General features: G+C 64.2%; 2 protein-coding genes across 2 annotated transcripts; both read right to left on the bottom strand.

Moving 5' to 3' along the window:
- Nucleotides 1-1,512: 1,512 nt before the first annotated feature.
- On the bottom strand, nucleotides 1,513-7,314 carry MRPL9 (mitochondrial ribosomal protein L9). The gene is made up of 7 exons (XM_084223186.1): nucleotides 7,196-7,314; nucleotides 6,052-6,211; nucleotides 4,829-4,953; nucleotides 3,940-3,990; nucleotides 3,758-3,859; nucleotides 3,004-3,087; nucleotides 1,513-2,358 (listed from the first exon to the last, which is right to left on the bottom strand). Exons 1-7 carry the CDS (start codon nucleotides 7,256-7,258, stop codon nucleotides 2,227-2,229), a joined length of 717 nt encoding a protein of 238 aa, XP_084079312.1. The 5' UTR covers nucleotides 7,259-7,314; the 3' UTR covers nucleotides 1,513-2,226.
- Nucleotides 7,315-7,501: 187 nt separating this feature from the next.
- On the bottom strand, nucleotides 7,502-16,668 carry TDRKH (tudor and KH domain containing). Its single transcript, XM_084222962.1, has 12 exons — nucleotides 16,165-16,668; nucleotides 15,396-15,502; nucleotides 13,982-14,177; nucleotides 12,881-13,020; nucleotides 12,494-12,806; nucleotides 11,518-11,681; nucleotides 10,351-10,523; nucleotides 10,209-10,273; nucleotides 9,099-9,250; nucleotides 8,049-8,117; nucleotides 7,858-7,939; nucleotides 7,502-7,748 (listed from the first exon to the last, which is right to left on the bottom strand). Exons 1-12 carry the CDS (start codon nucleotides 16,283-16,285, stop codon nucleotides 7,708-7,710), a joined length of 1,623 nt encoding a protein of 540 aa, XP_084079088.1. The 5' UTR covers nucleotides 16,286-16,668; the 3' UTR covers nucleotides 7,502-7,707.
- Nucleotides 16,669-16,793: the final 125 nt, after the last annotated feature.

Below are 16,793 nucleotides of genomic sequence, written 5' to 3'. Positions count from 1 at the left end.
ACACAAAGGACGAGGCGGCCCCGGGGCTCGGCTCGGCTCCGGGGACGGGGCGCGGCGGGGCGGGGGCAGCTCTGCCCGGGGGGCGGCGCTCCCGGCGCTCCCGGTGCGTCCCGGCCGTTTCCCGGGTGCTGCTCCCCAAAATCCCGGTGGATTCTGCGAGCGCCCGCCCCGCCGGTACCGCCCCGGTGGCCTCGGGGAGGGTCCCGGTACCGGGCGGGGGGCGGGGGGAGCTCAACGCCCGGTTCGGTCCATGGCGGCCGCGGCGGCCGCCGGTCCCCGAGAGCCCCGGTGGTGGCCGAGCCCCCCCGCCCGCTGGGGCAGCGGCACCGGGTACCGGGTACCGGCACCGGGATCGACACCGGGAGATGCTTTTCTTCCCCGGTTGGAGCCGCCCCGCCCCGCCCCGCCCGGTGCTGATGTCAGAGCGGCACCGGGGACCGGCACCGGCGACGACACCGGGGCCTGGGGAGCGGGACCGGGGACCGAGAACTGGGAACCGGCTACGGGGACCGGCACCGGGAACTGGGCGCCGGGAGCGGATAATGGGCACCGGCACCGGCTGTGAGGCACGGGGCTCCGGCTGCCGGGCACCGGCACCGGCGACAACAGCGGGACCTGGAATCCGGGACCAGAGATGGGGCTCTGGGAACCGGCTACCGGGACCGAGGACCGGCAATCGAGCAGCGGATAACGGGCACCGGGACCGTCTGCGGGATGCTGGGCAGCGGCGGCAACACCGGGACTGCGAACCGGGGAGCGGGGAGGGGGCGCTCGGAACTGGGGACAACACCGGGACCGGGCACCGGCACCGCCAGCGGGACCGGGAACCGGGAGGGGGCCCCGGGCTCCGGTAACGGCCCCGCCCGAGCCCGGGGGCGGTGGGGGGGGGGTCGGGGATGTTTTGGGGAGGGGGCGGGGCCCGGGGCCGCTCCCGCGCGCACGCGCGGAGGGGGGGAGGGCCCGGTGTCCGCCCACGCGTGTCCCCTCCCCCCCCCCCCGCGTGTCACTGTCGCCTCCCGGTGCTGTCCCCGGTGCTGAAGGCAGCCCCGCCCCCTCCCCTCCCGTGTCACCTCCCACGCCCGTGTGCCGGTGTCCCCAGACCGGTGTCACCCCCTCGATGTCCCGGTGCCACTCCTCAGTGTCGCCCCCTCGGTGTCCCCACCCCGTGTCACCTCCTTTCACGTCCCGCTGTCCCCAGCTGTGTCCCGGTGTGTCCCCCCAGCCGTTGTCATGGCAACGAGCCCGTGACAACCCGGGTGGCACCGCCACCCCCCCCCCCCCGAGGGGTGACACCTGGGGGGGACACGGAGCAGGGGGGACACCTTTGGGAACATCCCGTGGTGGCACTGTGGGGACACGGGGCAGGTGGGGACCCCCCTTTTGGGGTCACAAGCCAGGTGGCTTTGGGGACATCCGGTGGTGGCACTTTGGGGACACGGCGCTCACCTGGCCGAGGGGGCGGAGTTTCCCCAGGTGGGTCCCGCCCCCAAGAATTGACTCAGAACAGCCGAATCCGGATCCCAAAATTCCCTTTTTTTTGGGGAATTTTGACCTTTTCTTGCCCAAATCCTTCAGCTCCCCAAACCCCGAGATCCCCCCAAAACCCCCTGAGACCCCACAAAACTTTGGGACACCCCAAAAAATTCCTGGGATCCCCCAGATAATCCCGACCCCCCTTTTCTGGGGGGTTTCCTGCTCCAGGAGATCCCCAGAGGTTCCCAAAGGGGGAACCCCCAAATCCACCCCGGGGACCCCAAAATCCACCCCAAAAACTCCCCCCCTCAGGATTTTGGGGTTCAAGGGGGGGTCCCGGGGGTCTCACAGGAATTCCACAGCCCCCCAAAACCTCTGAGATCCCCCTTCCCCAAAATTCCACTGAACCTCTTTTTCCACAGGGTCCCAAAGGGGGGAATGGCCCCAAATCCATCCCAGGAACCTCAAATCCATCCCAGGGACCCCAAATCCATCCCAGGGATCCCAAATCCACCCTGGGGACCCCAAATCCACCCCAGGGACCCCCCTGGACCAGAGCAGGGTTCAGGGGGATTTGGGGGTTCAGGACAATCCAGAATTCCTGGGATTTGTCTGCGATGTCTGGGAGTTCCACTGGGGTGACGGGGGGGGATCCCAAAGAGGGGGAACGGCCCCAAATCCTTCCAGGGGACCCCAGATCCTTCCAGGGGACCCCAAATCCTTCCAGGGGACCCCAAATCCCCGGAGGGGGGTTCAGAGGAGCCGCTCCCTGCTGCTCTCCAGCTGCTGCTGCTGCTGCTGCTGCCAGTGCCGGAAGCGTTTGGTTTTGGGGTGCAGGAACTGCACCACGTCCATGGGCACCCTCACTGTGTCCAAACCGTTCACCTGGGCACCCCAAAAACACCTCAGTCACCCCAAAAACACCACAAAATCACCCCAAAAACCACCCCAAAAACACCCCTGTGGCACTACGGCCATGAGCACTCATACTGTGTCCAAACCATTCACCTGGGCACCCCAAAAACACCTGAGGCACCCCAAAACCACCCGAGCCATCCCAAAAACACCTGAGGCACCCCAAATCCATCTGAGCCATCCCCAAAACAGCCCAAAAACATCCCTGGGGCATCATGGCCACGGGCACCCGCAGTGTGTCCATCCCATTCATTTGGGAACCCCATAAACAGCCCCAGAGCACCCCAAAACCCACCAGGACACCCCAAAATCCCCTGGATGGCCCCCAGTGTTCCCAGTTGGAAGGAGAAGAGGGAAGTGGGAGAGGAAAATCAGCTGGAAATGGGGAAGGGAATAAGGAGGAAATGAGAGGGGGAAATGGAGTGGAAGTGAAAGGGAAATTGGGAATGGGAATTGGGGAAAATGGGGAGAAAATGAGGGGGAAATAGGGAGAAAGTGGAAGGGAAATTGGGGGAAATGGGGAGGAAATGGGGGGAAGTGGGAGGGAAATGGGGTGCAAGGGGTCCCCTCTGTCCCTGTGTCCCCTCTGTCCCCGTGTCCCCTCTGTCCCCTCACCGTGACGTCACACCAGAAGTGTCCCCAGCGTGTGATGGGCTCCGGTGGCAGCCGCAGGGCGTGGGGGGGCACGAACACCCCGAGCTGGCATGGGAACAGAAATCCTGGGGTCTCACCCCAAATCCTGGGGTCTCACCCCAAATCCTGGGGCTTCACCCCAAATCCTGGGGCTTCACCCCAAATCCTGGGGCTTCACCCCAAATCCCAGCAGCAGGGGCAGGCACAGCCCCCAGACCCCCCCCAGATCCTTTGGAAACCCCAAATTTTGGGATTTGACCCCAAAACCCAAGAAGAGACAGGGCAGAGCTCCCCAAACCCTCTGGCCCAAATCCAGGGAATGGCCCCAAATCCAGGGAATGGCTCCACGTTGCAGGAATAGCCCCAAAACCCAGAAATGACCCCAAAACCTGGGAATGATCCCAAAATCAGGGAGTAACTCCAAATCCTGGGAGTGACCCCACAACCCAGAAATGGCTCCAAAAGCCAGGAATGGCCCCAAATCCAAGAAACAGCCCCAAAATATGGGAATGATCCCAAATCCCAGGAATGGCCTCAAATCCCAGAAATAGCCCCAAAAGTCAGAAATTATCCCAAACCCCAGGAATGGCCCCAAAACCAGAGAGGCACCCCAAATCCCAGGAGCAGGGCTGGCCTGAATCCTCCAAATTCTTCGGGAATGACCCCAAACCCTGGGATTTGATCCTGGGAATCCCAAAAATGCCACAAATCCCAAAAAAACCCCAATTCCTCTCACGTTCTTGAGGAAGTGCCTGGCCACGATGTCGGGGGTGAGCTCCCAGCTCACATTGTTCTTCATCCCCACCTGGAGCCGGCAGCGCCTCAGGAACTCCAGGGTCTGGGAAAAGGGGAAAGGGATCCAGGAATGGGGGGAATTCCCAGGATTTTGGGGTTTTGGAGATGGGGGACCCCACTCACCTTCTGCCCGCTCAGGGTTTGGGGCTCCTCCACCTTCCCCTGCTGAGCCAGCTGGGGGGAAATGGGAAAATGGGAATTAGGGGGGAATGGGATGGGGGAAATGGGGGGAAAATGGGATTGAGGAAGGAAAATATTGGGATTGAGAAGGGGAAATGGGGGAAAAAATGGGATTGGGGAGGGGAAATGGGGGAAAAAATGAGATTGAGAAGGGGAAATGGGGGAAAAATGAGATTGGAGAAGGGAAACAGGAGAAAAAATGTGATTGAGGAGGCAAAAAAAGGAAAATGGGATTTAGGGAGAAAAATGAGGGGAAAATGTGATTTAGGAAGGAAAAGGGGGGGGGAAATGGGGGGAAAATGGTATTTAGAAAGGGAAATGGGGAAAAAACAGGATTGAGAAGGAAAATGGGGGGAAATGGGATTTAGGAGGAAGAGAGGGGAAAAATGGGATTTAGGAAGGAAAATGGGAAAAAACGGGAGGGAAAAAAGGGATTTAGGAGGGGAAAAAGGGGAAAACAGGACTGAGGGAAGAAAATGAGGGGAGATTGGGATTGAGGAGGGAAAATGGGGGGGAAATAGGATTTATAAAGATAAATGGGAAAAATAAGGATTGAGGAAAAAAAATTGAGGAAAAGAGATTGAGAAAAAGTGGGGATTGAGGAGGTTAAAAGAGAAAAGTCCAGGGGTGGAGGAGGATGATGAGGAAGGATAATTGAGGAAGGAATCAATTTTTTATGGATCAAGGCTCACCCTGGGGTTGCACCTCCCATCTCAAGAATCCCCAAAAACCCCAAAAGTTGTGTGGGCTGATCCCAAAGAGCCTTTAAAGCCCAATTCCTGCTTTTCCCGGGGTTTTCCCAGGTTTGGGAGAGGCTGGAGGAGCTGCTGACCTCCTTCTCCTGCTGGAAGAGGCGCAGGTTCTCCGGGGATGGGTACACAGCCAGGCCCTGGGGAAGGAGTTTGTTCCTGCCCAGGCTCTTCCTCACGCTCACCACGTCCCCACGGCTGCCCAGGTCTGCCAGGAAAAAAAAAAAATTGGGAAAAGTTACATGGGAATGAGGCACTTCCAGACCAAAGGGAATGAGGAACCCCCAGACTCCAGGGAACAAGGAATCCCCAGGGAATGAGGCACTCCCAGGGGATAAGGCACTCCCAGACCCCAGGGAATGAGGCATCCCAAGGGAATGAGGCACCTCAAAGGAAGGAGGCACCCCCAGGGAAGGAGGCATCCCAAGGGAATGAGGCATCACAAGGGAATGAGGCATCCCAAGGGAATGAAGCATCACAAGGGAATGAGGCACCCCAGGGAATGAGGCACCCCCAGAACCTGGGAATGAAGCATCCCAAGGGAATGAGGCCCCCCAAGGGAATGAGGCACCCCAAGACCCCAAGGGAATGAGGCACCCCCAGGGAAGGAGGCACCCCAATGGAATGAGGCACCCCCAGAACCCGGGAATGAGGCACCTCAAGGGAATGAGGCACCCCAGGGAATGAAGCACCCCAAGGGAACGAGGCACCCCCAGGGAAGGAGGCACCTCAAGGGAACGAGGCACCCCCAGACCCTGGGAATGAGGCACCCCAAGGGAATGAAGCCCCCCAAGGGAACGAGGCACCCCAGGGAACAAGGCACCCTCAGACCCCAGGGAATGAGGCACCCTAAGGGAACAAGGCACCCCAGGGGAATGAGGCACCCCATACCCCAGGGAACGAGGCAACCCCCAGGGAACGAGGCACCCCAAGGGGAGGCACCCCAAGGGAATGAGGCACCCCCAAACCCCAGGGAAAAAGGCACCCCAAGGGAATGAGGCACCCCAAGGGAATGAGGCACCCCCAAACCCCAGGGAAAAAGGCACCCCAAGGGAATGAGGCACCCCAAGGGAATGAGGCACCCCCAGGGGAATGAGGCACCCCCAGACCTCCACGGAATGAGGCAGCCCAAGGGAACGAGGCACCCCAAGGGAATGAGGCACCCCAAGGGAATGAGGCACCCCCAGGCCCAGGGAAGGAGCCCCCCCAGACCCCAGGGAAGGAGCCCCCCCAGACCCCAGGGAAGGAGCCCCCCCAGGCCCGGGAAGGAGCCCCCCCAGACCCCAAGGAAGGCGCCGGCGCTCACCCTGCACGCTGCGGGTCAGCAGCAGCTCCATGTCTCCCCGGGGCAGGTGTTTCCCGTCCCGCAGCAGCCGGTACACCCGGTGCCGCCGCGGGTGCAGCCGGGGCGCCGCCCCCTCCCGGCCCAGCGGCACCGGCCACACGCGCTCCACCACCACCGAGCCCTGCGGGGGACGGAACGTTCCGGAAGGTTCTGATGGGGACGGGGCTCGGGATGGGGCACCAAGCCCTGCAGGGGATGGAACCTTCCAGAGTGTGCCCATGGGGCTGGGGCACTGAGCCCTGCGGGGTTCTGGAATGTTCTAAAGGGTTCTGATGGAAATGGGGCACTGAGCCCTGCAGGGTTCTGGAATGTTCTAAAGGGTTCTGATGGAGACAGGGCACCGAGCCCTGTGGGGGTACAGAACGTTCCAGAGGGTTCTGATGGGAACGGGGCTCAGGATGGGGAACTGAGCCCTGCAGGGTTCTGGAAGGTTCCAGAGGGGTCCCATGGGAACAGGGCTCAGGATGGGGATACAGCACGGAGCCATGTGGGGTTCCAGAACGTTCTAAAGGGTTCTGATGGGAATGGTGCACTGAGCCCTGCGGGGGGGTTATGGGGTCTGGGGGGACTCTAATGGGGGATTACAGATCCTGAGGGGAACTCAACCAGGGGTTATGGGGCTGGGCATGGTACAGGGGCTGTGGGATCTATAGGGGCTATGGGATCTATAGGGTCTGAAGGGCTCCATAACGGGATTATGGGGACTAGAGGGGCTATAGGGGCTACAGGGTTCCATAACAGGGCTATGGGGTCTATAGGGCTCCACAAGGGGGTAATGGAGTCTATAGGGCCCATAGGGCTCAATAACGGGCCTATGAGATCTATAGGATTCCAAACGGAGTTATGGGGTCTTTAGGGCCTATAGGGATCCATAACGGAGTTATGGCGCCGGCTCAGAGCCCATCCCGCCGCCCCCGGTACCGACCTCAAGCCCAATCCCAGCCCCCGCATCCCCGGGGCTGCTCCGCTCTTGTCAAAGCCCGTCCCCCTCTCCCGGTACCGACCCGCAGGCGCCCCCCGCCATTCCCCGTGTCCCCGCCCTCAGCGGGCCATGGCTCAGGCTCAGGGCCCGTTCCCCCGCCACTCCCGGTGTCCCCGCCCTCACCGGGCCATGGCTCAGGCTCAGGGCCCGTCTCAGAACCCGTCCCGCCGCCCCCGGGGCCAACATGGCGGCCCCGCTCCCTCACGGCGCCGAGGACCCCGCGCTGCCCGCACTGCGCCTGCGCAGAACCCGGCGGGGCTGCCCGCGGCGCGCCTGCGCGGGACGCGCGCACCGGAGCGCAAGGACCCCACCGGGGGCTGCCCGCGGCGCGCCTGAGCCCGGTTGCCGCCGGGAGCCGCCGCGACGAGAACGGAGCGCTGAGAAACCTTCAACTTTATTAACTCAGAACCACAATTAGTGCAACGGAACAGCAAAACAAGGCGAGGGAACCGGGAACTCCCGGTAACGGAAGGGGCACCGCCGGCCCTCGGCCCCGGCGTGTCGTGTCCCGACAAGAGGCACAAGCGGAGATCCCCGCGATTTGTCGGTCCGGCCTCCCGGAGGGCTCCGGAGAACGGATTGCACTCGGTGGTGGCACCGGGAGCGGCTCCCGGTAGCACCGGGCACGGGCAGCTTCAGGTCACCGTGACGGCGTCCCCGGGCACGGCGGCGGCGGCTGCGGGACCGGGGAGGGGTCAGGGGGGTCCCGACACCGTTCCCGGGGCAGGGAACGCTCCCGGCCGCGACACACCGGGAACGGTGTCACCGGGACACCACGGGCTCACCGGGCAGGCTGAGGCAGGACGGGGTCCCGGGGCTGTCCCCGGGCTCCACCGGGCTCGGGATGGAGGCACAGCCGAGATTGTCCTGCCGGGAACAGCGGGATGAGCCCTCCCGGGACACCGGCACCGGGGTGGGGGGGGGGGCAGGGGACACCGGGGAGGGGACACCGGGGGGGACACCGGGACCAGCTCACCGGGGGCTCCTCGGGGGGCACGGGCACGGCGTAGCCCAAACGCACCAGCTCTGCTCCCACGTCCAGGCTCTGCGGGGACACGGGGACAAAGAGGGGACAGGGGACACCAGGAATTGCCGTGAGGGGACAGCTGGGGACACAGCTGGCTGTGGCACAGCGGGGATGGGGACAGCTGGGGACAACTGGTGACCCTGGTGACCCCTGTTTGTGTCACTGGGAACACCAGGAATGGGGACATTTGGGGACAGTTGGGGACAATTGTTAGGGACACAGGTGACCCCGGTGACACACCTGCCCGTGGCTCTGGGAACATTGGGAATGGGGACACTTGGGGACAGTTCTGGTGACACACCTGTCTATGTCTCTGGGAACACCAGGAATGGGGACACTTGGGGACAGTTCTGGGGACAGTTGTGGTGACCCTGGTGACACTAGTGATGCACCTGCCCGTGTCACTGGGAACACCAGGAATGGGGACACTTGGGGACAGTTCTGGGGACAGTTGTGGTGACCCTGGTGACACTAGTGACGCACCTGCCCGTGTCACTGGGAACACCAGGAATGGGGACAGTTGTGGGGACACACCTGTCCATCTTACTGGGAACACCAAGAATGGGGACACTGGGGACAGTTCTGGGGACACTTGGTGACATCTGGGGACACTAGGGGACAGCTGATGACCTGCCACCTGCCCGTGTCACTGGGAACACCAGGAATGGGGACACTGGGGACAGTTCAGGGCACACTTGGTGACATCTGGGGACACTAGGGGACAGCTGATGACCTGCCACCTGCCTGTGTCACTGGGACCAGGAATGGGGACACTGGGGACAGTTCTGGGGACACTTGGGGACAGCTGATGACCTGCCACCTGCCCGTGTCACTGGGAACAGTGGGAATGGGGACAGTGGGGACAGTTCTGGTGACCCTGGGGACACTTGGGGCCAGTTCTGGTGATCCATGGTGACCCGTGGTGACACCTGGTGACCCATGGTGACCCATGGTGACCCGTGGTGGCCCTGGTGGCCCGTGGTGGCCGCGGTGACACACCTGTCCCTGGCTGTGCGTGAAGAGGCGCAGGCGGGGCCGCGGGCAGGGCCCGGCCGGGCCGTAGCTGCAGATCCGAGCCACCAGCGGGGCCCACTGGGCACAGCCCGTCAGCCGGTCAAACTCCTCCAGGGCAGCCTCGGGCCAGGAGCCACCTGTGGGGACATGGGGACAGCTGTGACATGGGGACAGTGACATGGGCACAGCCCGTCAGCCGGTCAAACTCCTCCAGGGCTGCCTCGGGCCACGAGCCACCTGTGGGGACATGGGGACAATGACACAGGGACAGGGGAGCCCATCAAACTCCTCCAGGGCTGCCTCGGGCCAGGAGCCACCTGTGGGGACATGGGGACAGCTGTGACAGTGACACGGGCACAGCCCGTCAGCCGGTCAAACTCCTCCAGGGCTGCCTCGGGCCATGAGCCACCTGTGGGGACATGGGGACATGGGGACAATGACACAGGGACAGGGGAGCCAGTCGAACCCCTCCAGGACAGCCTCAGGCCACCTGCAGGGACATGGGGACAGCTGTGACAGTGACATGGGGACGGGGGAGCCCGTCAAACTCCTCCAGGGCTGCCTCGGGCCACCTGCGGGGACACACTGGGGACAGGGGTGACAGCAGGGACACCGTGGTACTGGACACACTGGGACAGCAGGACAGTGGTGACACCAGGACAGCAGTTACACACTGGGACACACCGGGGACAGCGGTGACACCGGGACACCAAACACATGGGGACAGCAGTGACATGGCCTGGGCACGAGCCATGTGCCACCCTCGGGAGAGGACAGAGCCATGTCCCACCCCCCAGCAGGTGACAGTGCTGTGTGCCACACCCAGGAGGTGACAGAGCTGTCCCACCTCCAGGAGGTGACAGTGCCACATCCCCCCCCCAGCAGGTGACAGGGCCCCCCAAGCAGGTGACAGTGCCATGTCCCACCCCCAGCAGGTGACAGAGCTGTCCCCCCCCAACAGGTGACAGTGCTGTCCCCCCCCAGCAGGTGACAGTGCCATGTCCCACCCCCAGCAGGTGACAGAGCTGTCCCCCCCCAACAGGTGACAGTGCTGTCCCCCCCCAGCAGGTGACAGTGCCATGTCCCCTTGCTCACCGTTGGGGACAATCCCGGCCAGGCTGCACTCGATGGCCTGGAAGGGCAGGCTCAGGAAGTCGCTCCTGCAGGGACACGGTGACAGGGACATCACCCCAGGGGACGGGGACATTATCCCGGCAGTGTCACCCCCCTGGCCCACCTGAGGGCCCGCAGAGCCTCGGGGGGGGCCTCGCCGTTGTCCCCAAAGTCCACGTAGTACAGGTCCAGGTGGCCGTTGTCCAGCGTCCCCAGGACACGCGCCCGGTACCACTCGCCATCGTCCAGGTACGGAGCGGCCACGATGTCACCGGGACGGACGGACGGGGGTGGCACCTGGGGACAGTCCGGGGACACAGGGGGGACACAGTGCTGGGGCAGCAGGGACATGGGGACAGTGCTGGGACAGTACAGAGGGTGGGGATAAGGGACATGGTGGGGACATTGCTGGGACAGGAGGGGACATGGGATGGGGGTGAGGGACATGGTGGGGACAGTGCTGGGGCAGCAGGGACATGGGATGGGGGTGAGGGACATGGTGGGGACAGGAGGGGACTTGGGGACAGGGGGTAAGGGACATGGTGAGGACACTGCTGGGACAGCAGGGACATGGGGACAGTGCTGGGACAGTACAGAGAGTGGGGATGAGGGACATGGTGGGGACACTGCTGGGACAGCAGGGACATGGGGATAGGGGGACATGGACATGCTGGGGACAGTGTTGGGACAGGAGGGGACATGGGGACAGTCAGGGGGACAGGGTGGGACAGTACTGGGACAGGAGGGGACACGGAATAGGGAGGGGGACACAGAATAGGGGACAGTGCTGGGACAGGACACAAGATGGGGATAAGGGACATGGGGACAGTGCTAGGACAGGAGGGGACATGGGATGGGGTAAGGGACATGGTGGGGACAATGCTGGGACAGCAGGGGACATGGGGACAGTCAGGGGGACAGGGTGGGACAGTACTGGGACAGGAGGGGACACGGAATAGGGAGGGGGACACAGAATAGGGGACAGTGCTGGGACAGGACACAGGATGGGGATAAGGGACATGGGGACAGTGCTAGGACAGGAGGGGACATGGGGACAGGGGAACGTGGACATGGGGGGCCACTGCTGGGACACCAGGGGACATGGGAGGACACAGAGGGGACACAGAGGGGACACAGAGGTGACAGAGGAGACTCATGGGGGAGCTGCTCTGGTAGAAGTGCCCCATCCTGACCACGAACTTCTCTAATTCTGGGACACAGGGGACACAAGAGGGGACACAAACAGGACTGAGGGGACACAGACAGGACACAGGGGACAGCAGGGACTCACGGGGGGGCTGTTCTGGTAGAAGTGGCCCATCTCAGCTGTCAGTTTGTCCAGCTGCAGGCTGCGTGTGCCCAGCAGTTGGATCCAGAAGTGCCCGGGGCTCTCGGCCGCCGACACGTAAACGTCCAGGTGCTCGTCAGCAGGGAAGCTGAAATCCGGGCTGGGCACTGTGGGAGCCCCCAGAGCAGGGAGATCCACTGAAACCCACTGAAACCCACTGAAATCTACCCAAAATCCATTGAAACCCACTGAAATATACCCAAAATCCACTGAAATCTACCCAAAATCCACTCAAAATCCACTGAAACCCACTGAAATCTACCCAAAATCCACTGAAACCCACTGAAATCTACCCAAAAATCCACTGAAATCCACTGACATCTACCCAAATTGCACTGAAATCTACCCAAAATCCACGGAAATCTACCCGAAATCCACTGAAATCTACCTGAAACTCATTGAAATCTACCCAAATCCACCTGAAATCCACTGAAATCTACCCAAAATCTACCAAAAATCTACTGAAATCCACTCAAAATCCACTGAAATCTACCCAAAACCTAAACCTACCTGAAATCTACCCAAAATCCACTGAAATCCACCCAAAATTCACTGAAATCTACCCAAAATCTACCCAAAATCCACTGAAATCTACCCCAAATTCACCCAGAATCCACTGAAATCTACCCAAAATCCACCCAAAATCCCCCAAAATCCCTTTGGGAAAGGCAAAGGAGAGCCCCAGGACGGAGGGAATCCCCCAAACGGGAGAGCCCCAGGACGGAGGGAATCCCCCAAAACCCCTCCGGGAAAGACACAGGAGAGCCCCAGGATGGAGGGAACCCCCCAAAATCCCTCTGGGAAAGACACGGGAGGGATGGAGGGAACTGCCCAGCATCCCTCCCCAGATCCCAAACATCCCAAGAAATCCATCCCCAGCCGCGATTCCCAGCGGGAACCGCCCCAGCGCCGCTCTCACCCTCGAACTTGGCCACGGGCGGCTCCTCCTCGCCCCCGTCCCCGGGCTCCTCTCCCGCATCCCCGGGCTCCTCACTTCCCATCCCCGGCTCCATCCCGTCGCTCCCCGCCGCCGTTTCCGAGCCGGCCGCCGCTGCCCAGTCCGCATCCCAGCACTCCTGCCATCCCCCGGGGCTGCCGGGGGGACCGGCGGGCGGTCCCGGTGGCTCCCGGCGGCTGCCCAGCGGCTGCTTCCGCGGGCACCGCGCGGCCGCCGCCTGCGCCAGCTCCCGGCGGAACGCCTTGTCCTCCGACAGCTTCTCCATGATCAGCTTCTGCCGGGGGCGGCGAGGATGAGGAGGGTCCCGGGGGGTGAAGGAGCCCCCCGAGAGCGCCGAGCCGCGCTCACCTTGGCCGCCTCCACCTCCTTGCGCGTCCCCAGCAGGCGGATGATGCGCAGCGGGGCCAGGCTGGCGTCGGGCTCGTGGCCGCACTCCACGCGAGCCCCGGAGCTCCGGCAGATGGCCCGGACCGTCTCCCCGCCGCGGCCTGCGGGCACCGGCAGCGTCCCGGAGAGGAACCGGGGGGGACGGGGAGAGGGGGTTCGGGGCGGTGCTCAAAGGGAATGAGGGCTGGGGAAGGGGGTTTGGGGTTCCCCCGGGATTTGGGGCGTCCCAGGGGGTACAGAAGTTTCTCCCCAGGGTTTCAAGGTGTCCCAGGGGGTAGAGAAGGTTCCCTTGGGATTTGGGGTGTCCAAGGGGGTACAGAAGGTTCTCCCCAGAGTTTCGGGGTGCCCCGTACCGATGATCCTGCCCACAGCCCTCTGGGGCACATGGAGCTGCTCGGTACCTTGGGATTTGGGGTTCCCTTGGGATTTGGGGTGTCCCTGTGGCTATGGAAGGTTCCCCCACAGGATTTGGGGCTGCAGGAGGTTCCCTCCAGGTTTTGGGGTGCCCCATACTGCCCACAGCCTGCTGGGGCACATGGAGCTGCTTGGGTACAAAAGGATCCCCCAGGATTTTGGGGTGTCCAAGGGGGTAGAGAAGGATCCCTTGGGATTTGGGGTGTCCCAGGGGGTACAGAAGGATCCCCCAGGATTTTGGGGAGCCCCATACTGATGATCCTGCCCACAGCCCCCGCAGCTGCTCAGTACCCCAGGATTTGGGATTCCCTTGGGATTTGGGTGTCCCAGGGGGCACAGAAGGATCCCCCCAGGGTTTTGGGGTGTTGAAGGGGGTAGAGAAAGTTCCCTTGGGATTTGGGGTGTCCCTGTGGCTATGGAGGGCTCCCTTGGGATTTGGGGTGTCCCAGGGGGTACAGAAGGTTCCCTTGGGATTTGGGGTGTCCCTGTGGCTATGGAGGGTTCCCTTGGGATTTGGGGTGCCCCGTACCGATGATCCTGCCCACAGCCCCTGCAGCTGCTCGGTACCCTGGGATTGGGGGTTCCCTTGGGATTTGGGGCGTCCCTGTGGGTACAGAAGGTTCCCCCAGGGTTTGGGGTGCCCCGTACCGATGATCCTGCCCACGGCCCGCTGGGGCACGCGCAGCTGCTCGGCCACGGGCGCGCTGTCGGCCACGATGCGCAGCACGGCCGCCCTGGCGCGGCACACCTGGCCCGGCGAGCCCGAGATCTGCACCAGCGACTGCCCCCCTTCCTCCTCCTCCTCCTCCTCCACCTCGATCTGCGCCCCCGTCTCCTGCCTCAGCTGCGGGACGGCGGCAACGCGGCACTGCCGGTGCTCCGGTGCTGCTCCGGTGCTCCCAGTGCTCCCAGTGCTCCCCAGTGCCCCCAGTGCTCCCCAGTGCTCCCAGTGCTCCCCAGTGCTCCTCAGTGCTCCCCAGTGCTCCTCAGTGCCCCCCAGTGCTCCCCAGCGCTCCCCAGTGCCCCCAGTGCTCCCCAGTGCCCCCAGTGCTCCCCAGTGCTCCCAGTGCCCCCCAGTGCCCCCAGTGCTCCCCAGTGCTCCCAGTGCTCCCAGTGCCCCCAGTGCTCCCCAGTGCTCGCCAGGGCTCCCCAGTGCCCCCAGTGCTCCCCAGTGCCCCCAGTGCTCCCCAGTGCTCCCCAGTGCCCCCAGTGCTCCCCAGGGCTCCCCAGTGCCCCCCAGTGCTCCCCAGTGCCCCCAGTGCTCCCCAGTGCTCCCCAGTGCCCCCCAGTGTTCCCAGTGCCCCCAGTGCTCCCCAGTGCTCCCCAGTGCTCCCCAGTGCTCCCCAGTGCCCCCAGTGCTCCCCAGTGCTCCCCAGTGCTCCCCAGTGCTCCCCAGTGCCCCCAGTGCTCCCCAGGGCTCCCCAGTGCTCCCAGTGCTCCCAGTGCTCCCCAGTGCCCCCCAGGGCTCCCCAGTGCCCCCAGTGCTCCTGGTGCCCTCGGCGCTCCCAGTGCTCCCAGTGCCCCCAGCACTCCCAGTTCCCCCAGTACTCCCAGTTCCCCCAGTGCCCCCAGCCCTCCCAGTTCCCCCAGCCCTCCCAGCTCCCCCAGTTCCCCCAGTGCCCCCAGCCCTCCCAGTTCCCCCAGTGCCCCCAGCCCTCCCAGTTCCCCCAGTGCCCCCAGCCCTCCCAGTTCCCCCAGTGCCCCCAGCCCTCCCAGCTCCCCCAGTTCCCCCAGCCCTCCCAGTGCCCCCAGCCCTCCCAGTTCCCCCAGTGCCCCCAGTACCCCCAGCCCTCCCAGTGCCCCCACCACTCCCAGTACTCCCAGTTCCCCCAGCCCTCCCAGTGCCCCCAGCCCTCCCAGTTCCCCCAGTGCCCCCAGCCCTCCCAGCTCCCCCAGTTCCCCCAGCCCTCCCAGTTCCCCCAGCCCTCCCAGTTCCCCCAGCCCTCCCAGTGCCCCCAGCCCTCCCAGTTCCCCCAGTGCCCCCAGCCCTCCCAGTTCCCCCAGTTCCCCCAGCCCTCCCAGTTCCCCCAGCCCTCCCCAGTTCCCCCAGTTGCCCCAGTACCTGGTTGATGGTGGCTCCCCGGCGGCCGATCAGCGATTTCAGGGCCGTGCGGGGCACCCTGACCCCCACCTCCAGCCCCTCATCTGCCACCAGTGTCACCTGCGCCTCTGAGGGGACACGGGGACACGGCTGGGTCCCCACGGGGGGCACGGAGGGGCTGGGACCCCCCGGGGGGGGAGGTGACAAACGGGGTACAGAGAATTCCCAGCGGGAAAAGGGACTCCGAGGCACCCCCACTTCCCACTGGGGTCCCCAAAGTGTCCCCAAGGTGTCCCCAGGGTGTCCCCAAAGTGTCCCCAAAGGGACAGGGACCTCCCTGAGGAGCTCACAAAGGAATTCCCAGTGGGAAAAGTGACTTCGATGGGCCCCCACTCCCCAGGGAGTCCCAAAAGGTCCCCAAAGTGTCCTCAGCGTGTCCCCAAAGGGTCCCCAAGGTGTCCCCAAAGGATCTCTGGGGTGGCCCTATAGGGTCACAAAGGGACTGGGAGGTCACAAGAGAAATCCCTGGGGGAAAAGTGACACCAAAAACTTCCTCCTGCCCAGGGAGTCCCCAAAGTGTCCCCAAGGTGTCCCCAGGGTGTCCCGGGGTGTCCTGGGGTGTCCCCAGGGTGTCCCCAAAGGGTCCCATAGGGACAGGGAGCAGCTCACAAGGGAATTCCTCGCGGGAACAGCGACTCCCGCGGGCTGCCCCTCCCCGCGGAGGGCCCCGAGGGAGCTGCCGGGGGTACCGGGAGGAAGGGTCAGGCCCCGGTGCGAGACACGCACCCACCTCGGCTCTCCCGGTAGCGCCGGTACAGGATGTAGAGCACGGTGGCGGCGGCCGGGACGCCCAGGAGCAGGGCGGTTTTCTGCAGGCTGCTCAAGCTGTTCACGGGGCCGCGTCCCGCCATCGCCGGCTGCGGACGGGGCTTACCGGGCTTTACCGGGGGGTTACCGGGGGGTTACCGGGAGCCACCGGGAGCTCCCGGTGCTGCCGGGCCGCGCTGCGCCCCCACCCCAGGGGCTCCCAGGCCGTCTCCCCTCACCCGTACCCTCACAGAGGGCTCAGCTCCGGGCGCGCCGGTGCAGGCCCCGGGCCCGGTGCAGCGGCAGCGGAGCCCCCGCAGCCACCTCGGCCGCGCCCCCCGGGTGGTCTCACGGTACCTGCAGGTGCCGGGGCCGCCCTCCGGCCCCGTAGCGACCCTGGGTAGGCGCGGCCCGGCCCCGAAAGGCCCCGGTTCGGGCCCAGCCCGGTTCGGGCCTCGATGCGGCCCCGGTGCCGCCGCCGCCTCCCGCGCCCTGCCGCTGGCCCCGCCTCCTCCCGCTCTCCACCAATCACATCGCGGCTCCTCTCCTCCCAGCCAATCACAGCGCAGCCGCGTTCCGCTCCCACCCAATCCCCGCCTGCGGAGCAGCGGC

Source organism: Fringilla coelebs (assembly GCF_963513975.1).
Source record: "Fringilla coelebs genome assembly, chromosome: 29".
Taxonomy (NCBI): Eukaryota; Metazoa; Chordata; class Aves; order Passeriformes; family Fringillidae; genus Fringilla; species Fringilla coelebs.
The sequence above is the reverse complement of the archived record's forward strand: the minus strand, read 5'-3'. Positions and strand labels throughout refer to the sequence as shown.